This window comes from Heterocephalus glaber, unplaced genomic scaffold, assembly GCF_053883595.1.
Source record: "Heterocephalus glaber isolate CG9 unplaced genomic scaffold, H.glaber_assembly_v1.0 deba00001497, whole genome shotgun sequence".
Taxonomy (NCBI): Eukaryota; Metazoa; Chordata; class Mammalia; order Rodentia; family Bathyergidae; genus Heterocephalus; species Heterocephalus glaber.
In genome coordinates, this window is record NW_028258320.1 from 43,891,405 (window position 1) to 43,916,748 (window position 25,344).

A 25,344-nucleotide genomic window follows, 5' to 3' on the forward strand; every position below is an offset into this window, starting at 1 on the left:
CCACATTGCACAACCCAACCAGTCTTGGGAACTTACAATGAATGGGGTAGGAGTCTCTGAAGATAAAGAGAGAGGAGGGGAGGGAGGGAAGAGAAGAGGGAAAGAGGTGAAGGAAGCAAAAGTCCCTACTCTGCTGGGGCAATTATGCTCTGCCCTTGCTGCCCTTAGAGCCAATGTGAATGGTTTTAGCGTCTCCTAATTTCTCCCTCTAAGTGTTCCTCCTACTTTGTCCTATAGGGACTTCCCATGAGACCATTATCTGACAGTACACCTTCCAGACGACCACTCCTCAGACTAGCTCTAGAAGTCCTCCTTCCCGGTCTCTTTCTACTAGGGTCACCTCATTTGGCAGGTGGGCCTTTCAATGCAGTGCAGGGCCAGTCTCCTTCCACAGTGTCCTTCCCAAACACACAGGAGCCACCAGGATATTGCCCTTCCAACTCTGCAAATCCGGGACACATCTGCTAGAGTCTCCCCCTTTGCCATCAGGCAGCTGCAACCAGTCTCTCTTCTTGAGGTGAGAGTCATACACCAGGACATGGGTCACTGTCTTCATAGAGTTCACTTGAAGCCTCTGTGCTTGGGTGACTATCCACCTTCTCACATGAGGCCTTCCAAATTTCTCCAAGGAAGTTTTCCCTACCTGGCTACACAGATCCAATTCCTCAGTGTGGGCCAAAGGAGGGTGAGAGGGCCGGAAAGGCTGAGCTGTTTTAGTATACACTTGTGTTGATGTGACACCTCACTCTAGAAGGAAAAGTACAGTGTTACCTGTTGATATCAGCAGCAGTTTTAAAATAGGGAAAGTCCCATTTAACATCCTATTGTGCAGATAATAGTTTAAGACAAGGTTTCCCCAAATGAGCTGGTGGCTTAATATTAAAGCTTGATTCAATAAAAAGCAGTTCTCCAAAATAGCCAAAATAGCAAGCTCCGTGTATATAACTAAGGCATTTAAAGAGCAAGAGAAATAGATGGACCAGGTTTTCTGCAGGCAACCCTCAATGAATATTTGTACAAATTGTAATTATCCACTCGGTTTCCCTTTTGGCTATAGCTACCAGAAAAGCTCAAACCTACACTGAGTGCCCAGCTTCCATAATTATCTCATCCCATCTGCCTATGTTTATTTATATTTGTCATATTTAATTTTGAGTTTCACTTTACAGAAACAATATTACTTGGGGATATGTAGAAATCCTAAATAACTACTAACAAGTAAAGAACACTTAGAAGGTAATCAGAGTGAATATGTATGGAAGTTAAACTATTTACTGAAAGCTATATTATTTCTCCTTCAATCTAAAATAATGTCGTGTACTTGCAACAGGTCTAGAAAAGTTCTAAAGATGTGGCAGTTCATGGACCAGTCTGACATCGAGACCATGAGAAGCCTGAAGGATGCAATGGCTCAGCATGAGTCCTCCTTGGAGTACCAGAAGGTGGTGACACGGGCGCTGCACATCCCTGGCTGCAGGGTGGTTCCATTCTGTGGGGTGTTTCTAAAGGAGCTCTGTGAAGTGCTGGATGGAGCCTCTGGCCTCATGAAGCTTTGCCCACGGTACAATTCCCAAGAAGAGACCTTAGAGGTGAGGCCTTTCACAATCACCAGGCTCTGAAGAGCCATTGTTTCCACCTTTCAGTCAGGCCCTATGGATACTCAGGAACACGATGAGAGATCTCTTACTGAGCCTACCTAGGGGTAATCATTATGTTGTTTCTGGGCAGCAGGTAGGTTCTTAAAAGTTCTGAAGAAAAGTGCCAACTGCCACTGTTTGAGGCTCACTATTGTTATGTTAGGTTTAATGTGACACTGTGTAAATACAGATGGAAGGGGTGTTGTTTTCTTGTTTTGATTTTAAAGGTTCACAGTTTTTCTTACTGAATGGGAATGCTTAGATGCAAGGGAATAAAGAAAGTCTACTGAAAATATTTACTTTCTCAAATCAGTGGCAGAAATAATGGGGACAGGGGTGGGGTCGGCACTGCCTTCTCCTGCTTTGTGGGAAGATGCTGCAGAAGCTTGTGCCTTGTCTGAAATCATGCTCTAGGTTCCTGCTCCCAGCTCCCCATGCTCTCCCAGGCCCTCAGCTCCTTGTTTCTGGATGGAGAGGATGTATAAACTTTGACCCCGGGCACTGGGCTTTAGCGAAAAGGGGCACTGAGCAACTGGAAGGAAAATATAAACAAACCTCCCTCTGAGGTGCTTCAAAATGAAAGAAGAGAGTTAAAAAAGGAATTTTATGGAGATTTAGAGGAGTCCCATACTCAGAAGTCCCACATCCAAATCTAAGGTCATTCTCATCAACGTGACTGCACTCTTTCCTAGCCTTTCTCACACATGTGTGTGCGCACACACACGCACACACATACACACCCTTTCTCAAAGTGGAAAGACTTGCCTAAAACTCCAGGCATTTTTGTGTCACCTGAAAACATAGGCATCACCTGGAAACAGGAAGATTTGAGTCCCAGATGAGTGAGTACAGGCAGCACCACTGGCTACCATCTCTTGGACATAGAAGCTGGGATAAAAGTACAAGAAATGAAAGAGAAAGGTTAAATGAAGTCTCCCAAGCTCTATCCACACAAGCCTCCTCATGTCATGGAAAAGGGAGCTCCTAGGAAGCTGAAAAACTACCAAGAAGCCATGGTCTCACTGTAGGACATAAGGGCAACACAGCAAAAAGTTACCTTTTCTTAATGTTTTCACTGGGCTCCTGTCATTTCATCTCGTTTCTTAGGATAAGATATTTTATCATAGTTTTTCTCAGTTTTCACTACATGAACAAAATAACTCTGTAGCTCCTCTGTAAAGTAGCTAACCTTTTCTCTAGGGATCCCTGAAATAATATTGCTTCTTGTGTTTTAAATTCTAAGTGCAGTGTTGATTCCTAGAAGACTTAAATTATTTCATTGAAAACAAGTGTAAGTCTTAATATTTCATGTGGTAAAGTGAAAAAAAAATGTTTTTCCTGGAGAGTCTTGCTTTCTTTCCAATAAAATAGGCACAAATGCTTGTTATTTATTGCTGTTATGATTTAGTTTTCCTAGCCAAGTAGGTTATGCAGACATACTAAGTTACAGTAGCAATTTCTCCAAATATTTTTTCTGTAGTTTGTAGCAGATTACAGTGGACAAGATAATTTCTTGCAACGAGTAGGACAGAATGGCTTAAAGAATTCAGAGAAAGAATCCACTGTCAACAGCATCTTTCAGATCATCAGAAGCTGCAGTCGAAGTCTGGAGGCAGAGGAAGAGGACAGCCTCAGTGAAGGCGACAGCTCTAGGAAAAATTCCTTGAAGGATAAAACCCGATGGCCGTAAGTTTTACAAAGTAAAAAGGAAGAACCCACTCTTCTTCCTGTTGTCTAACACTTTTGTCTTTAAGCCATGCTTCTTTACATTCAAACGTTACCATCTTTGAATTAGAATTTGTTTTTCTTATTTTACTGCTTTGCTCTAAAATTACTGCTCACAATTTAACTCTTGCCATCTGTTATCCCTTTTTTAAAATAAGATATGATTTATTATTTTGTAAAATTACTTTTAACTGATACGTAAAAAATATAAAAATTCTACATACTAGTAGGATTCTTGTTCTTTAAAAAACACACACACCTGGGCCAGGGATTTAGCTCAGTGGTTCTGCCACCTGCCTCTCAAGCTTAAGGACCTCAGTTTGATCCCTGGTACCAAAAAAAAAAAAAAAAGCACACACACACCTAAGGCCATCCTGCCATTTCTAAAACTTTAACAAATTAAATTTCAGGATTAGAACTATAATCTTTTATTGATTTTATAGTTTTTATTAGTCCCTGGGGTGATGGGCTGGCCTTTGATTTAGTAGGTCTGAGGAGATACCCAGGAATCAGTAGTTTTAGCAGCTCCATTCAGCTTCTGGGTGACTCTAAGTCATGAAGTCCAAGGACCTAACTTTGAGAAACACTGCTGTGCTCCGTGAGGCATGTTAAAGTTAGCCCTGATCATACAATAGATCTGAAACTTTGCAGTTGTTCAGTTGTCCTAAAACTGTCAGCAGGCATAGCTGTCTAGTCAGGCAAGCTTACCCAGAGCTGAGTAAAAGGAGAAAAATGAATGGGCTTGGAGCTCCCTTTGCTTTCTTCAAGCCTAACCTCAAATGACAGAGCCTTGCCTGGGGAGTGGAAAAGGGATCCTTTCAAGACACCCAAACCATTACGTCTACTGGCTTTGGTATTTTTACCTGTGAAAGGTTTGTTTGTAGTCAGTACATGAGTCCTACACTACTGTTATCTTGGAGTCCTTATACATGTATATGTACATTTGCAAGAACTACTGTTTGTTTTGCAAAGCTTTTTCTGTTTTTGTGTGTGTGCGTGTGTTTGTCTGTCTGTACGCACTACATTGGGAAAGACAATAGTATTTTTAGAAAATAATTTCTTTGGAGTTGTGCTGGATCCTTAGAATTCATTATAAATACAGAAATGAACATCCTGTGTATGACTCCCTAATGCCATCATGTTTTAAGGAAGTAAACTTAAATTCCAGATTTCTCCAAGGCCTTTGGGCTTTCTTCCAAACCTCCAAAGATTAACTGTTATTTTCCTTACCATAGTGTCTGAGGCCTAATGTTCAAATGTCTCAGCAAAATATCCACTAGTTCTTTTGTTATTGTTTTAGTTTATCTCAAATCAGAATATTTCCATATTTTCTCACTGACAGATTAGGGGCAATCTATACTTAGTGAGTGGGCCTTCTACAAGAATTATGTGTACACAGGAAGCATCATTTAAATTTTTAATCTCTTACTATCCTATCTACCCATTTTACCCATCTCTCTATATAGATATCTATGTGCATATCTACCTCCTTCCACAAAATATTTGTAGATGATTATAAGAATAAACTGATTATAAGAATAAATTGAGGATATTAAGGAAAAGGAAAATAAGAGTAGAGAAAAAACATTAAAAATGTACACTCTCCTGTCTGTAGGGGGACTAAATTTTGTTCTGAGATTCTTAGTGGATAAAGGAAAACAAATTTGCGGTATTTACAAGAAAAATCGAACAGCTGCTTGGGAGACATATGCTTTTTCCTCCTACTAAGATCTGGTTGAAATTCCCACCTTAAATCCTACTATTAAGGGCATATCATCCATGAATAGATAAAATAGTGAATTTCAAATGACATTTTTGAATACCAACCTTCATTTGGGGCCAGGTGTCTGTTGTGGCTGTGTGTGTTATGTAAAGATATCAACTAAAAAATACCTTCAGGAATGCCACCTTTGACTGACTTCCAGAGACCTAGACTCTGAACTTTATTTTTACCTTCCTTTCCTTTTCTCTGAGGTCCTCCAAGTGATAAATTTCTCTAATCACTCTCATTAAATTTTTTTTTTTTTTTGGTACCGGGGATCGAACTCGGGTCCTTGCGCTTGTGCGACAGGCAGCGAAACCACTGAGCTAAATCCCCGGCCCTCTCTCATTAAATTTTATTTCTAATTTTCTGCTTCTTCTTGACCTCTTTCTCTAAGCATTTTGTCGTCTATATCCTAAGATTATTCTTTTCCATTGCTCATTTTTCAGACTCTGTTATCATAGCAGGGTGAAAAAATACAAAAGTGTAAATATTTATTTGAAGTCATATTGAAATCCTCACTTTGAGACCTTTGTTCCTCACTGCCAAGTAACTGCCACTCTGAAAGGAACCTCTGAACACACATAAGAGGGGGAAGGGGTGTTTAATAGAATTCACTGAAACCTCAGATAGACAAGCAGTATTTCCATAACCATCTGCCTGGATTTAGGAACCCCCTATCCTAATTGAGAGCTCTACATTAAAGTGCCCAGTTCAGTGTTGTGTGTGGCAAAGTGACGTGTAGATCCTGAAGACCAGAGGAATGGGGCTTTCTTGATCTGGTGGAAACAAAGCTCCGTAAACAGTAAGCTCCAGCCTCTGTTCATGTAATAACTACCAACTCTGGGGAAATTACAGCAAAGAAAGGATGACTGGGTGTGGCAGTGTATACTTGCAATCTCAGGACTCGGAGAGGCTGAGGCAGGAAGATCACAGATTCAAGCCCAGCCTGAGCAACTTAACAAGACTCCATCTCATAATTTAAAAAATGAAAAGATGTAAGCAGATGTAGCTCAGTGCAAAGACCCCATATTCAATTCACAGTACTCAAAAACTTTTTTAAAAATTAAAAAGGACAATCTCATAGTCCTTTGGTTCACTCAGCCTGCAAAGTGCTCTTGTGATTCTTCTGAAAACTCTCAGCTGCTCCTGTCAGAAAACCTGATGAAAATACTCACAGAAACCACAGAAAAGTGACCATAAAAAGTTCAGGAGCTCAGCCGGAAAGAAATAGAATTGAATGTATCTCAAAGTGTGAATGGGATCTTAAGGTAAACTTATCTAACCTCTGCACACATGATGAAGTTGTGCTGAGAGAAATGAAGTCATCGTCCTCAGCAATAACTAGCGGGGCCAGGGTATGTGCTCAACCGAAAGGCTTGGGCCCCTGTGTTTTGTAGTAGTTAAGGCATTTCTTTTCACTGGAGAGAGCCTAAGCCTCAGTTTGTCTTCATGTCTTTTTCTGTGGATTAGGAACATCTGAATTCTAAAACATTTCAGTTATATTTGATATACCCTATAAAGCTCATTTATGATAACTTTCTTAAATTTATGAGCACAAAGAATGAATAAGCCATGCCTATGTAAATATATTTAAGTCATTGGAGAAATAAGAGTTGTATGAGGGCCCATTGTTGGGAAATGGAAATTAAGAATATTAAGGTGTAGAGAGAAAAGGTATGGACATCTTTCATAGCAGTGACCACTACAGGTGCTTCCCTCAGTTTTGCTCTCCTTATTTACTAGAGAAATCTGTATTTTGTGCCCTCGCCACCCAAACTACCCTAGAGACTTGCCTGGAAAGTAATGTAACCCCACAGGGTTAGAAAATAAGAGAGTTAAACATAAGAAAGTAGAGTACTGTATCTTAGAAAAGATCATAGTTATCATGATCAACCATATCTGCACACATCTATCCACATGGATATACAGTATAATAAAATCAGAGGAAATTAATCATTTTTCTTCCAAAACAGATGATGTAGATAAATCCCAATCGTACAAACACCCACCTCATAACATCCTTTATGTACAGCAGACTGCTACAGTTCAGCCAGGTCCTTCACATGGTCTCCCTTCCCAGCTTTGCTGCAGATGCCAGGGACCCTCTGTTTCTCTCTCATGTCTTCTCATTGACCAAAACTTGAGCACAGCCCTGCTTCTATGACTTATAAAGAAAGAGCTATTTTCCCACTATTTGTATAAAATCCACTTTATGAAAGTGTGTTGGATATATATAAAATGCTTCTGCTGAGTGCCTGCCAGTGGAAAGCAGAGATACTCAGTATGAGAAGCAGAGTATTAAACCTTAGTAAGAGCATGTGAAAAGTTATGGTTGACAGAGTGTACCATAAACATGGATCACAATACCTTTCATTGGAGTTGCATGATCTTGCCACTTCAGATTCTGTCAAATGAAAACATTATGGTGTGTTCTCATCCACCTAATTCTTCAAATGTAGAATCATGCAGTCTGGAGGTTTAGCTCAGTGACACGGTGCCTGCCTCACAAGCACAAGGTCCTGAGTTTGATCCCCGGTACCAAAAAAAAAAGAAAATGTAGCATCATGCAAATTCTAGCTCTTCCCCAATGCCAAAATGACCATGAAAGGTAAATATTTTGAATTGATTCAGGACGTTGAGACAGCCATGTCAGCGCAACTAAAGATGCTCATGAATGAAAACTTCCAGAACTGCTTCAGAAAGTGGCAAGATAAGTATATTCAAAGTGAGAGAGAGAGAGAGATTAATGGCAATGTGTCTTTTACTATAATGCATTTTTTAAAAAATTTAAACATTAGCCTTATTTTTATCATATCTTGGTTATTTCTCACTTCTGTCACAATTTGAAACAGGACACCAGTTTGTCAGAGAAACAGTGTTTGTATGGGTGGTTTTGTTCTGTAGTACTGACTTTCTGAACACAAGTCAGATAATAATAATAATAATAATAATAATAATAATAATGACAACATTTTTGTAAACATTTTTGTAAAATCATGGCTGATTTTACTGAGTCCATTTTTTAAAAAAACACTATCCTAAATATTTTACATATATTAAATTATATAATCTTTGCATCATTTTCATTTTACTCAAGAGCTCATAAGCTTGCAGGGCTGGGATTTAAATTTAGGCAAGCTGTCTCCAAAGTCCACACACTACTTAGATATAATTTAGAAACTGCTTGTAGTTGAAAAAGGTGTTACATTAATTAAAAGCAAGAATTTTCCAGAAGAGAGTTTTTTGAAACATTTGATCTTTTTTTTTAATCCTTTTATTGGTACATTTTAGGTGTACAATATAATGACATTCATCGTTGGAGGTGTGCACCTTTACATACTCTCTTAATTCTTTTTTTGGGGGGGACCAGGGATCAAACTCAGGTCCTTGCGCTTGCAAGGCAGGCGGCAGAACCACTGAGCTAAATCCTCGGCCCTATTGATTCTTATTTTTTCCCCCTTCCCCTGCCCTCCCTTCAACCCCTCCATCCCTCCCTATTTACAAAGACTTTGTGAAGCATTAGATCTTTATTACAGGGAACAGCTGTAGCAAGTCATTTGGGAAAGATGATTTTCTTTACTGTAAGCATTAATTTTAGGCACATTTATCACTTGATGATTCATGTTTAAATAATCATATTAAATTTGTCAAAAGTAATAAATTCTTACAAAGAAAATATATAGCCAGGTTGATGAATAGCCCTTTGCAGCTAATATAATATTTCATCAAGAAACATTAGAAAAATGTCTAGCTGTCAACTTATGGTTTCTAACTGAAGAATATTGTAGAAGCTCTTCAAGGATAGAATAAAAACTTTCTTCTATTTTCATAAGACCTAAGTGTTACAATGTATTTTCTTTGCTGGCTGACCACATCTTTGATCTCTGGTTAACATTATTTGGTTCCTAAATAACTCTTAATATTCCACCTTAATCCTTTTTGTCAACCTGCAGAAAATTCTCTCCTGAGAGAAGCAGGCATAGAACTGCAGAAAATTCATTCTGTCAACTAAGAGACCAAAGCTACTAGTAGTTTCCTGCTTGAAATGAACTTATTTTATTACAAACAATTGTCAATTTTATTTTTGAAATTAGTCCCTGGAAGAATGCTTTTTAATGAAATTATTACCATCTGGCATTAGTTCTTTTTATATTCTAAAATCAAAGTGACACCAGGAAAGACAGTGTCCCCTCTCTCTTAGCTTACATCATCTCTGAGAGGCAGAAACAGACTCCAGAAAAGCTGCATAATTTTTCTATCCAAATGCTGTTTTTCATAATGCCTGTAATTTTTCACTGGAAGCTGCTTGATTTCTCTCAGAACTTAATTTAAATGTAATCTAGGAAATAGTATTTGTCTTGCTAAATTAAAATCAGAAGTTTATGTCTAAATTAACATATATTGTGTTTTAATAAGAGCTAATACTCATCAACTGAATCCTTTTTGCTGTTAAAACAACAAGAAGTGTGACATAAAGAATGTGGAAATGGTCCCAGAGGAAAAATTTGGAAGTGGCCTCTGAAAAAAGCCCCTCTGGGGGAAACAGCCAGGCTGATTTAGCTTCAAGAAGAGGAAGTGAGGAAGAAATGGAAGGAATGAACCCTGGTCTCCCTATATTTAATTACAGTGGTGTACTTTACTGAGCCAGGCGCTGTGCTGGTTTTTAAGTATTGCCTTTTTGATCTTCACCATGACACCCTGATATAAACACATTGTCTTTTTGGCCATTGAACAGATAAGTGAAATGAATCTCAGTTTGAATATTTTGACCAGTTCATTTAGTAAACAGGTGGTAGAGCTGAACATTAAGCCCACAATGGCACCAGGGGGTATGTTCCTAATCACCATACTAGCAATTTAAAGCAATTGTGTAGGTGAATACAAACATTGGTTTTCCACTGTTACTAATAGCAGTTTTAGAGGGATAGAGCTAAGTTACATAAGAAAGATTTCCTTTTTTCATTATGAAATGTAACATTAAGAGAAGTGCATAATGCCAGGTGTGCTGGTAGATGTCTATGATCCTGACTACTTGGGTCAGTAAGGCAGGAGAACCACAAGTTCAAGACCAGACTGGGCAACTTTTTTTTTTTTTTTTTTTTTGGTACCGGGGATTGAACTTGGGTCCTTGCACCTGCACAGCAGGAGGTGAAACCACTAAGCTAAATCCCCGGCCCCAGACTGGACAACTTAGTGAGACTTTTATCTCAGGGAAAAAAAAAGGCCGACGGTGTATGAGGGTATAACTCAGAGATGCATACTTAACCAGCATGCACAAGTCCCTGGGCTTAATCCTTAGCACTGGGGGTGGGGGTGGGGTGCATAAAATATAATGCATTTGCACCCAGATCTTGGCTTCTAATAACATTCTTCATTAAAAAGAAGCAAAGTTTCTTGGCTGATTCTAGGTCTGGGCAGGAAATTTTGTTTTTTTGGTTCTGGGGATCAAACTCAGGACCTTGTCACTTGCAAGGCAGGTGCAGATGCCACTGAGCTAAATCCCCAGCCCTGGGCAGGAAATACTTAAGATGTGCCTGGAGAATTTATGCCACAAGTCAAGAAGTTTTAAAGAAAAGAAAAGCAAAAAGGAAGCACAATGATGGGAGTATGTGAAAGGCACACATTCTGGAAGACCTCCCAATGACCAAAGCACAAAATAAATTGAGTAATATGAAATTATAACCTACCCAAAGTATTGAATGAATATCCTTGAGTTCATACTAATATAAATAGATGACATGTTTAAATAATAAATAAGGAAGCAAATAGGGGAGAACAGACAAATCTCTCATGAGAAGACTTCCAAATGCATAACTTATGTAGATTTTTCATTCCGAAGGAGGTGAATATAATACCCACTCAAGTGTGAACTTGTCATAGTGATTTCCTGCCAAAAAGTACAGTATGGAAAGAACTTTTTAAAAGTTAAATAAGCAACATTAGAGTACAAGGTCTATGTCAGTCACATGATCAAGATCAACAACAGGGATACAGCATGTTAACAGTGTGTGCCCTGTAAACAATGTGATAAGAATGGCACTTTTCCTCTGCAGTCTTACTCCCAAAAATCCCATAACCAAGTCTAATTTTGAGAAAAATATCCAAAAAAGTCCTAATTGAAGAACCAACAAAATCAGTACTTTTCAAAACTGATTATTAAGATCAGATTATTATTAGGGCCGGAGATTTAGTTCAGTGGCACTGCACCTGCCTTGCAAGAGCAAGGTCCTGAGTTCAATCCCTGGTACCAGAAGAAAAAAAAAAGATCAGATTATTATTAAATGAGGAAAGTCTGAGAAATCATCATAGTCAAGAGGAGCCTAAAAAGATATGACAACTAAATGTAATTATGTGATGTCCTGAGTGTGATCTTGGAAGAGAAAAAGGATTAATGAAATCTGAATTAAGCATGGACTAATTAATAATAATACAATAATATTGTTTCATGAATTATAACAAATATACCACACAAATGTAAGATGTTAATGACAGAGAAATTTTGTGTTGTGTATACTACCTTTGCAATTTGTCTATAGATCTAAATGATTCTAAAATTTTTAATTTATCAAAAAATAATGCACTCAACAAGATTAAAATCAACATTAAAAAGTCAAGAACTTTTCTATACACCTATTGTTCATACATTATTATAAACTACATGAGAAAAATCAGGAAAATTATTCCGTTCACATACACCCCCCAAAAAAATACCTAGGGATCACACTAACCAAGGAAGTCAAAGATCTCTAAAATGAAGATTACAGAAGACTGAAGGAAGAAATTGCAGAAGACACTAGAAGATGGAAAGGCATCCCATGTTCATGGATTAGCAGAATTAATAGTATTAAAATGACCACATTACAAAAAGCAATCCACAGATTCAATGCAATCATTATCAAAATTCCAGTGACATTCTTCACAAAACTAGAAAAACAATCCTAAAATTCATATGGAAACACAAAAGACCTAGAATAGCTGAAGTAGTCCTAAGCAAAAAGAGCAAGGCTAGAGGATCACAATACCCAATTTCAAATTATACTACAAAACAACACAGTACTACAAAATATACTGCAAAATACTACTACAACAATATTCTGCAAAGTAACAAAACAGCATGGTATAAAAGTAGACACATAGACCAATGGAATAGAACAGAGAACACAGGAACAAGCCCATACAACTACAGCCATCTGATTCTTGAGAAAGGAGCCAAAAATATACCTTTGAGAAAAGACAGCCTCTTTAACAAATGGTGCTGGGAAAACTAAATATCCACTTATAGACGATTGACTTTAAATCCTTATCTCTCATCCTGTACAAAAATCAATCTAGAATGGATCAGAGAATGATGTAAGATATGAAACTTTGAAACTATAGAAGAAAACATAAGAGAAACACCATAAGGACAGGGAAGGACATCTTGAATAGGGTTCCAGTAGCCCAAGAAATAATAAGAAGAATCAACAAATGGGACTACACTGAATTAAAGTTTCTACGCACCATGGGAAAAAGCTAACAGAGTGAAGATACAGCCTACAGAATGGGAGAAAGTCTTTGCTACTCTTCAAAAGAGAATTGATATCTAGAATATATAAATAACTCAAAAAATCAAATAGCCCAATCAATAAATGGACAAAGGAAGTACACAGACACTTCTCAAAAGAAGTATAAATGTCCAATAAGTATATGAAAAAAATGTTCAACATCTTTAACCATTAGGGAAACACAAATCAAAACTACATTGATTCCATTTCATCCCAGTCAGAAAGGCTATCATCAAGAATACAAAAAATAGGGTCTGGGATTTAGCTCAGTGGGTTGGCCGCTTGCTGTGCAAGCGCAAGGACCTGAGTTCAATCCCCACTACCAAAAGAAAAAGAATACAAAAAATAAATGCTTGTGAGGATGGGGATGGGGGCTCTTCTTCTACCCTGTTATAGGAAGGTAAAGTGTTGTAGCCCCTATGATGGTTAAGCTTAATTTGCCAACTTGATTGGCTTGGGAGCCACCTAGGAAATTAGTAAAGCATACTCTGCATGCCTAGATGTGTCGTCGAGGTATGACCTTGGCGTCTATGTCTAATGCCTGGCCTCTTCCTCTCTTGCTCCACCATCCACTTCATATTTTTGTTCTGGAGCCACCCAACCATAGACTAAAGTCTATGAAACCATAAGCAAAAATAAACCCTTCCTCCTTTAAAGTGTATATATCAAATCTTTGATCTCAGCAACAGAAAGCTAATACAAGGCCCCTAGGAAAATCAGTATGGAGGTTTCTCAAAAACCTAAAAGTGGAGTTACCATTTGATCCTCCTATGCTACTCCTTAGTGTATTCCTCAAGAAATTAAAGTCAGCATACTGGAAGCATACCTACATATCCATGTTTATTGGGGCACAGTTCACAGTAACTAAGGTACATAACCAGCCTAGTATGCATCAACAGATGAATGGGTAAAGAAAATGTATATATACAAAATGGAGTATTATTCAGCCATAAAGTATATTAGAATTTTGTCATTGGAAGGAAAATGGATAAAACTGGAGTCATCATGTTAACCAAAATAAGTCAGACTCAGAAAGACAAGTATTGTGTGTTTTCTCTAGTATGTAAAATATAAAAAACTGACATCAGATGAGACTTACTAGACAAGAGGATAGGAATAAAAAAGGGGTAGGTACAAGGGAAGGTAATGAGATAGATATCAAAATATATATACATTGAAAAAATATTTTATAAAATTAATAGACAATAAAAAATAATGTATTTGAGTAAAACGAAGTGAATGTGTGTCACTTCCATCCAGTGGTAGGACATTATCAGCAACTAGAAACCTCTTGTTTCACTTCTCAATTGTGTCACCACCTTTTGCCCTAGAGAAAAATCCATACTAATATGAATTTTATGACATCCTTTTTTTATAGTATTTCCACTAAGTTGCTTCCCTAAAGAGTATTAAGTAGTTTTGCCTTGTTTTGAAATTTACATTTACATAAATTCAATCATACTATGTGTATTTTTTTCGTGTCTTGCTTAAAATTTATCTATGTTGCTGCATGTAGTTAACTGTTCCTTTTTCATTTTCATTTTCATTGCTGTATAGAATTGCATTGTATAAATGCACCAAAATGTATATATGTTTTACTGTCATTGGACATTTTAGTTGTCTCTAGTGTGGAACTCTGAAAAGGATTTTCTGACCATCAGACTTGTAAGACCCTAAAATTTGATATGTCTTTTAGATTTTTTTAAAAAATAGACATTTCTGAAGGGAAGGGCAAAAGGAGCTACTCTTTGAATGGAGGAATGGTGGTCTTGTTCAAGGGTCACAGTCTACACAAAGAGGAGCCAGGGCTGCTGCTCATGGCTTGCCAAGAGGCAGTAGGCTGCCCCCAGTGCCTCAAGACAATGAAATCCTTCCTTCCCAGAGACACATGGACCAGCTCCTTTACCATGTTATCCACCACTTTGCTAGTGATGTCTGTGGTCAAACCATAGAAACCTTGATCTTAGTAACAACTTCTTATGCTTTTACAGAAAATGAATCTCTTGCCTAGATGGCCAGTTAGAATGGAGGCAGTAATGTCTCCCTCACCTTCTCCACAGATCCTCCTGGTAATGCAGGTACCTGACTCAAGGAAGGAACTTGCTAAACTTTCCAAGCAGATGAATATGAGTATATGGAGAGAGAGAGAGAGACAGAGATAGAGACAGAGACAGAGACAGAGAAAACATATAAGGTTGAGTCAAGGTGACCTGTCCTTGTTTATCTGGCCACCATGACCATATTTCCCACTGAATACCTTTAAACAAATCATAGATAGATAGATAGATAGATAGATAGATAGATAGATAGATAGATTTTGTGTGTGTGTGTGTGGTACCAGGGATCAAACTCAGGACCTTGCACTTACAAGGCAGGCGTGGTGCTACTGAGCTAAATCCCCAGCCCACAAATCATATTTTTATCAGTGGTACTTCTCAGGTTAGCATATTACATCTTTTTTTTTTTTTTTTTTTTTGGTACTGGGGATCAAACTCGGGAACTTGCACTTGCATGGCAGGTGCCAGAAACACTGAGCTGAATCCCCGGCCCTACATCTTATTTTTGTCTAGTTTAGCCTAAGTATATTTGAGTCATAACTTTTGTTTATGGTTTAACTGGAAGGCAAAGAACCCTAGTAATCTTGGGCTCAGGAGTTAGACCAGAATCTCATCTTGGCTAGGCCTCGTATGAGCTGGGTAACCTGCACTTCACCCTTCTGAACCTCAGTTTCCTCACAAGTGAAAAAAAGAATAATAAACTTACTTTATAAGAAGGAATGATTTAGTACAAAAGTGTATTCAAAGTACTTAACATGATTTCTGTCACAAGAGAAAAAATTAATGTATAATGAAGATTATTGTTGTTGACAATTATACAATAATTCACCTACTAATTCCTTTCTTATGCATAATATAATATTTTCTTCCAAATATAAGATTGTAGAATTCTGTTATTAAAATTACCCTGTGACATTTGGCATTTTATATTTCCCATGCTAATTGGAATATATAGCAGGATGAAAAATGAAGTCCAATGTGAGTGACATTGCTTTGGATTGCTTTGGATTAGTCTCCCTTCTGGTTATAACACACATGACCAGATTTATGTCTCTTTCCATTAGGTTTATAATTGGAGATTTGCTGGATTCAGAAAATGACATCTTTGAGCAGTCCAAAGAATGCGACCCTCATGGGTCGGAGGAGTCACAGAAAGCCTTCAACCATGGGACAGAGCTCATCCCATGGTACGTGTTGTCCATCCAAGCTGATGTGCACCAGTTCCTGCTGCAGGGGGCTACAGTCATCCACTATGACCAAGACACACATCTCTCTGCTCGCTGTTTCCTGCAGCTTCAGCCTGACAATAGTACATTGACTTGGATGAAGCCCCCCACTGTCTCCCCAGCTAGTGCTAAAGTAAAACTTAGTATGCTCAGTAACACAGCTGAGCCTGGCAAATTCCCATTACTGAGCAATGCTGGATTAAGCAGCCTGACAGAGGGGGTCTTAGATCTGTTTTCAGCAAAGGCTGTGTACATGGGACACCCTGGTATTGATCTACACACTGTGTGTGTTCAGAACAAACTGGGTAACATGTTTCTGTCAGAGACTGGTGTGACTCTGCTCTATGGACTTCAGACCACAGACAATAGATTATTGCATTTTGTGGCACCAAAGCACACAGCTAAGATGCTCTTCAGTGGATTGTTGGAACTCACTAGCGCTGTGAGAAAGATGAAGAAGTTCCCTGACCAACGACAGCAGTGGTTGCGGAAACAATATGTCAGCCTCTACCAGGTAAGGGGAGTAGCATCTCTCTCTCTCTTGAGTAGTGGGATCCCCAAGAGTACACACTGGGCACTCCCAGCTCCACCAGTTCCCAGCTCTGCCACTTACTACCTGTGTGATCTTTTTTTTTTTTTTTTTGAACAATAATCTTTATTAGTGTGTTTTCAAAGGTACATATATAATCCTGAGCTACTGCATTGGTACATTTATCATTCACTCTTTGAAGTTTACATGTATTTTGTTCCAAACTCTCTGGTGAGTACATTTTTATACTAGTCAGGCACATAAATAATTTAAAATATTAGTCTTATCCTTGGAATCACCAATTAATTTACTCAGATCATCTCATTATCTAATTCTACTACATGAAAGGCTGTAGAACATTAATTTTCCATTAACCAATTTCTTTTCAAAACTGCAAAGACAGGCAGTGCAAGAGCTGATTCCATAAATCCTAGCATATTCTTAGAAAACTATGTTGCTTTTTATCTTTGATGTTTTCTTGAATAAATTGAATAATTATCTGACCAGTTATATTTGAGAAGAATGGTAAGAGTACCTCTAATCTTAACATTTTAACTAGTGCAAAATGTCATAGGCTTCCTGCACATTTAAGTGGCACATAATTATCCAAATAAGAAAAATTTACCATGATCTAATGAAAAAGAGCATAACTCAATGTAAGTGTATCTTTGATTAAATGGGCAAATAAAAATATGTTATGTGAAATCCTTCCTCTGGTATCTATAAAGGAATACATACAGCTGATTAATATTAAATTCTATAAATCCAGACCAGATTTACTATAATTGGCCAATGAAAAGACAAAAACTCCTGTGATCATTGAGAAAAGACATTTATCCAACATCTCCAACAGTGGACAAATAAATATTTTCAGTCTCATATTTTAAATTACTATCAAAATATTGTATCTTTCTACAAACAACAAAAAAACCCTAGCATACAGTATCTAGAAATGTTTCTCTGACAAGAATGTCAAGTTTTTGAACGTACACTCAAATTTTTTTCCTGAATAAAGTCACTATAATCTTCGGTCAAACTTACTGTAAGCAGTTCAAGCAAAAATGAATATTGCTTAGATTATAAAGCAAGCAATTTTGATACTGTAATTAAAATATATGTATAAATGTGAAACTATTGTGGAATATTTCAAACACTTTTTGGGAACATTCACAGATCAGCAAGTAATGGAATAACTGATTTAAACAAAACAAATGTGACATAATATGTAAGGTTTGGTGACAAATCCAAAAATATCTTTAATTGCTTTAAAAGAACTTAAAAACACAGCTTTATCTTTCTGTGTTTGAAAATCCAGCAGCAAAACAAACTATTTGCATATAATGTAGTGCAATAGCATTTATTTGAAAGAGAGTCCCAAAGTCTTGAAACTATTATACATAAGCTAGAATGGAATCCATTAGAATAAATGATTTAAAGATGTCCAGAGTAGTTTATCAAGAACTGTTAGACACTCTCACCTGGATCACTGAATCATAAGCAAGTTTATGTAAAACTGTGTTCTGGATAACTGACTCTTATGGCTCCCCAGTAACAAGCTCGGATAAAGCAGATCAAACCTAAGAAATAAGCAATGGCCCAAGAAATGTAGGTTGCATGAAATTGTCTTTCAAAATCTTGGGTGCCAACAGTTAATCCAACTCCAATGAAAATACTTATCATTCCAATGGTAATGTATGCACAGCAGTGCCTTCGTGGAAGTGCACTACCCACTGAAGAGATTTTTTTGCAGTGTGGGCACTTTGCCAGAGTGTTGAACCTCAGTTCCATCCACAGGAATGTGTTTCCACAGTGGCCACACACGACCCTTGTACCTTCTGGTTGTACTGGCAATGCAGGTTGAGCTGGCTGTTATTCAGAAATAAGCATTACTAGACCAAGGTTAATTATGCGTCTACAGTTAGGTCTCGGACATCCTATTCGCAGAGATGTGTCCTTACAAATGAGGAGACAATTACAAGGGCATCTAACATATTTCTTCCCTGTTGGGGGGTTTTTGACTGGCGTAGCTTCATTGCAAACCGTGCATTTAACCACATGTTGGTGAAGTTTGCCATCCAAATTGATTAGAGATTGGCACACGCGGCAGTTGATTACAGGAATACCACTGGCATCTGGACTGGCAATGGCTGTATATGGAGGTGGGAGTTCTGCTCTGGGGCTGCTTTCTTGCAAGTATGGCGGAGCAGCGGGAGTGACATTCCCCGAGTGGGCTGCCGACAGCAGGGGCGAGCGTTCGTCCACCCCATCAGCAGCCACGACTGCGGCCAGGCCGGAGGAGCGGGCCGGGCGCAGCGGAGGCGGAGGAGGAGGAGAAGGAGGAGGCCAGCACTGCCGCGGCCGCCCGGAGGCCCGGGCTGTCACCAGCCGGGAGGCGGGGGACGAGGGCGGGGAGGCATTGTGGGGGAGGGGCGGGGAGGGGAGAGGAAGACAGGGCGGGGCGGGGAGCAGGGGGAGCAGAGAGGAGGGGGCCCGGCCCGCCTAGAGCAAGGACTACCTGTGTGATCTTGTGCAGCTTTTTACTTAGCCTCTCAGTGCCACCATTCCCTTTTCTATAAAATGGAAATGATAACAATACCTGTTCACAGGATGGCTGTGAGAGCAGAGTTAATACATATAAAGCCACAGTGTAAATTCATATGTGTAAAGAATAGTATCTGCTTATGCTAGGTCCTGTAATTATTTTGTTATGAAAATAGTGATTATAGTCATTATAATTTTATATCTGGAGATAAACTGGTTAATAGAAGCAATTCCATTGACTAAAGGTTTTAATCAAAAGCATTGTGATCTTAATTGTTTTATTATTAATTTGTGACTAGCTGATATATTGGAAGCCTTCCCTTTGGAAATTGAAATTCTGATTCATTACCTAACATGCTATGTGACTCTTGGAGAGTTCTGTTTTACTGTGTATCGCATCCTAACTGTAGAGCTTTTTAAGGATAAAAGAAACTTTCCCAAATGTTGAATAATTCTTACCTAGAGTTCTTTCTCACCAGGTATATAGTGGCAGCAGCCCCCAGCAGGCAGTGTTTCACAGTCTGCTGCTTAAGCAAAATGTGTCTCTCCTTAGCCCTGACTTACTAGGTACTTTATCTCTTCCGAGTGTTGACAAGGCTGGGCTAAATAAGGTAGTGAGAAGAGAAATACAGGTGTAACCAGAATAGCATACTTGTCAGGGAGGAGAGTACCTATTGCTGATAAATCAAATCATGAATCTTGCCACAGGGTGACACTGTTGAAATGGCTCTGTCAAATGAATTCTATCAAAGTATTCAGTTTTTATTTATCACTCTTTTCTGTCTTAATGGGAAAATACATTAGTCTCACAAATTGAAATATGACTTAAATTACTCAAACGACTGATTTCATGTATTTTCACAGTTCTAAAATGTTTCTGACAATTAAAAACATTTCCTCCCTGGGAAATTTGCACAGACTCATATAACTTGCCTTCTTTTCCCTTTCCCAACACTCTGTGATGAGTATAAGTAGAGATCATATCCTGAATAACTAACGATGCATTAACAAGTAGATAGCCCTATCTGTTCATGCATGTTACAGCTACATAGCACAAAGCCATTTTGGTTAGCTCATCTAAAATGGAAACCAAAAATATCTGCTTCCTGTGTGTTCCACAAGGCACTTTCAATGTGGTTGACTGTTTGGAAGAAAAGTGTTTAAAAAAACCCAAAAAAACAAACAAAAAAAGAAAAGTGTTCAAGAGCTATTATGAGTATTGATTTTTAATTAGAATTCTTCCTCAACCTTCTAGAATCAGGAAAAGCCATCACATATGGACATAAACCAGTCTTTGAGCTCAATTACAATCCCTATCACATGCCTATATGTTCGCTCCATTTATTTCTATCTCCAGTTTTTCTGTTTCCTTGTCCAGCTTATGGCATAAGTAATTGAATTAACACATGATATATACTTGGTTTCTCATTTGCCTGGCAGTCTTCAGCTCTTGCTGAAGGAAGCGTCAGCTGATACTGAGCAAAACTAATGAAGAGATAAGAGGTGCTGCTGGAGCAGAGGCCAAGTGATCTAGAGAAGACTCAGTCCAACCCAGCTGCAAATACAAGCAACAGCACCCTCACCAAGATGCTGCAGAGTTAAGGCCAAACAGCTCCAAGTATCCCAGTCACTTTGGAAATGCAGGGAACATTCTTCCTCAGAGCATCATTTTACCATTTAGGTGCCATTTCCAAAGAGAGGCTACCTGTCTTGGACTCAGGATTTCAGAAGAAAAAAGTGGAGAAGGCCAACAGACTGATCATTTTCTCCTTACATAGGCCATATCCCAAATTAGCACAGGGAACCCCAAGATGCTGATAAAATACTTAGAGCACAAGGGTCACATATTAATGTTAATGTTAAATGTCCGTGTGTGATGGATTTTTCTCCTTCTGAAAAACTGAGGAATATTCCTAATTAAAAATCAATACTCAATGATGGCTCCTAAAGACTTTTCTCCCAAATGCTAATGACACTGAAAGCTCCGTATAGATTTCACAGGAAGCAGGTATTTTGCTTTCCATTTTAGATAAGTTAATTAAAACTGTCTATGTGTCATGTAGCATTAGCATTCTCATTAAGTGATTTTTCTTTTTTGAGACAAGACTATATAGTCCAGGCTGGCCTTGAACTCACTAGGTACCCCAGGCTAACAGCAATCCTCCTGCCTCAGCCTCCTCAGTGCTGAGATTACTGGCATGTACCACCATGCCTGGCTTGTTAAGTGATTTATAATACATGTTAGCACATTAAATGCCCTGAGATGCCAAGTACAAAAAAAAATTTAAATTTATCTGTAAGATAAAGAAATTTTTGAGAAAACTTTTTGGATTTTTCCAAACCTCTGTTAACAGCCCTAGAAGAACATTTCTTTATTCCCAGTTTGAGAAATATTCACACAGAAAATAAAAATAATCTTCCAACATTAGGTTTCCCTTGTGCAGTAAATGTATATGAAATTACTTTCAAATACTACAAGTGCTTATAATTGATCCATTGGGAAGAACAACAGGAAAGCAAAGGAGAATAAACAGTAATATTTGTAGTGAAGCCTTGGAAAACCCAAGAAAAGAAGACAGTAAACTGTGCAGAGATGTTGGTGTGGTGTATAAAGGAGAGGCTGGCTCCATAAGCTTTAGCTCAAGGCCATCATGACAGAGCTGGTATTTGGAAAGAGCTCTGGGAAGTTAAGGAGAAGATATCCTGAATAACTAACTCAATGCATGCTTACAGTATCATAATATACAAGACATTCTGAGTCCCACAGGCTCTGCATCTACCTTCAAATTTCAGTCACTCAAGAGGATGGCAGGCTAACTCTTTGAGAAACTCCAAGTGCCACACATTGAAATAGCATCAAACAAGGTGAAAAATCTACCTGGCATGGCGTAATAACAGACAAATAGAAGCTAAATTTTCTTTAAACACTGTGTTAATTACTTTTCTGTCATTGCTGAGATAAAATACCCAACACTGAAAGTTAAAGGAGGAAAGATTTATTAAGCTTACAGTTCGTAGAGGTTTCAGTCTTATAGATGGCTAATTCCAAGGCAAAGTGCCACATGACAAAAGGGCATCTCAGAGGAGAACAACAGTTGATTGTGCCCACAGGATAGCAAAAGCAACAAGGGACCTTAACAGCATCTTTCTGCCCCTTTTACTTATTCAGACTACTTAGAGTGGGTAGTGCCCTTGGGCCTAGCCCTCCCATGAATTAGTCACACACTCTAGATTCAGCCACTTCTGAAAAAGTATGAGGCTTTGGGGAGACATCTAAACACAAGCTGTAACAAACACAATCACATCTTGTTCCCTACCCCCCAACACCAGTAAGTCCTTCAAAGCCCTGATTTACAAAATAAGTCTTAATAGATTTTCCTGCAGTATTAGTTCTGGCACATAACCTCGGAATCCAGGATGGGGAAAGTAGTTTTCCTGCTTGATGGTTCAAAACACACCACTGGAACTGATCAAGGACATGTCCAGGACACACAGCATGGAGTCAGAAGAAATAGAGAGTTAGAAGACAGAGCCACTTGGGTGGTCAGGTCATTATTCCTCTGTGGCTGCCTGTGCTCTCCCGCCTCTGGGAATTAACTGGTATCCATTAACATATTTGCTTCCCATTGCTTGCTGCTGCCTTGTGTGTTCAGCATGCGGTTCTTTTATAGGAGGATGGTCGGTATGAAGGCCCAACTTTAGCTCATGCAGTGGAGTTGTTTGGTGGCAGACGGTGGAGTACTCGAAACCCCAGCCCTGGAACATCAGCAAAGAATGCTGAGAAGCCCAATATGCAGAGAAACAACACCCTGGGCATAAGCACCACCAAGAAAAAGAAGAAAATCCTCATGAGGGTAGAGTGGTATTTGTTTATTAAGCAACACACCCAACCTTCCAGGACTATCTTGTGGTTTATATCACCATAAGCCACCTTACATCATTTGAGTTGGGGATAAGGTGAGGTATAAAACAAATAATACAAGAGCTTTCCAGAGACCTCTTGAGTGCCAGGGCCTATGCCAGGAACCAGGCAAGGTTCACAGAAGGACACAGAAATATAAACAAACAGTGCAATTTAAATAAGAGTCATTGTCAGGCATCTGTATAGTCCTATAAGAGCAGAGAGAAGGAATATACAAGCTGAGAGACTAGTAGAGAAGACCTCACAGAGCAGTTGACAGATGGGTCTTAAAGGGTATATAGGAAAACAATAAATAAATAAATAAATAAATAAATAATTTTTTAAAAAGGGTATATAGGAGTTTACCAAGCAGGCAATGCAAAGGAAAGCATCCCAGCAGAGGAGAAAGTGGAGCCGCATGGAGACTTGGCTTGCTTGGGGAAGCACATGCCATTCTAGGGGGCTGGAGCATGAGTTCTGTGGTGGGTAGGGAAGGGCTAGAAAAGAAGAAGAATCACTTATGAAGGCCCTACAGGGCCATGTTACATGTACAACACAATTTAAAATATATTATCACTATATATTATAAGTTATATATTATCACTATATCATGATAATGTTGTTGTTCATGGCTATCTGAAAAAATAGCCCATTCTTTCATATGGGAGGCTGTTGATGATTAGTAGGACTTTATCTGCTTCACAATTGTGTCTAGACACAGAGATTCCAGGGTTTGTGGGCCACCTCTTTCTCCCTCCCTCCCTGAGGAATGCTGCTTTAGAATGAAGCACGAATTAGATAATGTGACATGAGAATTCCTGGTGCACCTTAACATAGGTCTTTATTACTCTTACCAGGAGGAGATAGTATTGAAGGTGGGTAGATTCAAATAGAGTCCTGCCTGAACTAACACAGTGATGGGAAGGAAATAGTCTGGGAGTCATCATGAGCTTTGTGTTCCCAGGGTGAGAGTGGAGAGGCAACTGATGATGAGATGACAACCCGAAAAGCCAAAATGCAGAAAGAGTGTCGAAGCCGGAGTGGTTCTGATCCTCAAGACATTAATGAACAAGAAGAATCAGGTAACACAGCTGTTCACCTCTGAGATCTTTCTTTTTTAGTTTTCAGGGGGAAATACACATTTGGATTTAAGCTGTGATTTAACTGTTGTGGAATTCCTAAACAAAATTATATTTTTAGACATACCTTTGTTTTTAACCAGATGATAAAACCTATAAGTTCTTTTATAGGTATAATGTACTTGGAAGTTAATGAATTTATCATATAAGCCCAGAATATTAGATATACAAGGTATAATTTGATGGATTAGATCAGTCATTCTCAGCACTGGATATATAATAGAGCTTTTGAAAATATGTCTGGATGTCCTGGCCACACCCAAGACCAACTGATGTAGATATTCTCTGGCTGGAACCTGGGCATCTGTGTATTTTTAAACTCTCTATTGGTGATTTTTTAAACTCTCCATTGGTGTTTTTTAAACTCTCCAGATGGTGCAATTAGTCTATTCATCAAACATACTTTGATGTTTCTTATACAGAAGCTGGTTTCCATATAGAAATAGATTGCATATATTGGTTTGCTGAGACATCCAGAAGTATCTTCAGTTTGTATTTGATTTCTAAGGGAAAGTGTAATCTGAATCATTGTCTTTTTTCTGTCTTTCACCTTCACAGAGGCTAATGCCATCACTGGTCCTCCCAATCCCCTCCCTTCAAGAAGAGCTCATTCTTTGACCACAGCTGGGTCCCCCAACTTGGCTACTACACTATCTTCTCCCATCAGGCCAGTCTCCTCCCCTGTGCTGTCTTCACACAAGAGTCCGTCCAGGTGGGGCCTTAACATGATAAAACAGAAGGACCCTTCTCATCATTTCAGTTGTGTAGAAGGGCATGTTCTGTGCTTCCAATTATCTGTTGGAAGACTGTCTCTAATTTTGACTTATAGGTAAATTAAAGACTGAAAGCCACCAAATTTTAATTATTCTAATAATTTTCCTGATTTATTCTCTTGCTTTTTCATATTACTATAACTGCCCCTAATTATTTGAAAGACCAGTCCTTCAAAGGTCATTAGCAATAATAAAACTCAATCTGTGATTCTGTAAATCTTTACTGTTCAATACTGTAGTCACTAACATTATATGGGTATTTAATCAAAATAACATTAAATTTAAAAATCAGTTCTTTAGTCACAGTAGCCACATTTCAAGTGCTCCACAGCTACAAACAGCTAATGGTTACTATTCTGAATGCTACAGGCAGAGAACATTTCTATAATTGGAAAAATTCTGTTGGATAGCACCACCTTAAATGAAGAATAAAGTTTTAGTGTAAGCTACCTGACCGTTTGCTGATTGATGAAATATATTTAATACTTTCTTCATATGTTAGAAAAG

At 38.5% G+C, this 25,344-nt stretch overlaps 1 protein-coding gene and 1 pseudogene across 1 annotated transcript in view; one reads left to right on the plus strand and one right to left on the minus strand.

Annotated features, from left to right (window-relative positions):
* Plce1 (phospholipase C epsilon 1) overlaps positions 1-25,344 on the plus strand; it is a 376,383-nt gene that overhangs the window by 286,745 nt on the left and 64,294 nt on the right. The window contains 6 exon segments of the mRNA XM_087184946.1: positions 1,331-1,589; positions 3,118-3,323; positions 15,793-16,468; positions 22,696-22,878; positions 23,890-24,007; positions 24,623-24,776. Coding sequence (XP_087041072.1) covers positions 1,331-1,589; positions 3,118-3,323; positions 15,793-16,468; positions 22,696-22,878; positions 23,890-24,007; positions 24,623-24,776 — 1,596 coding nt within the window.
* Positions 17,840-21,909, minus strand: LOC106008834 (type 2 phosphatidylinositol 4,5-bisphosphate 4-phosphatase pseudogene; annotated as a pseudogene).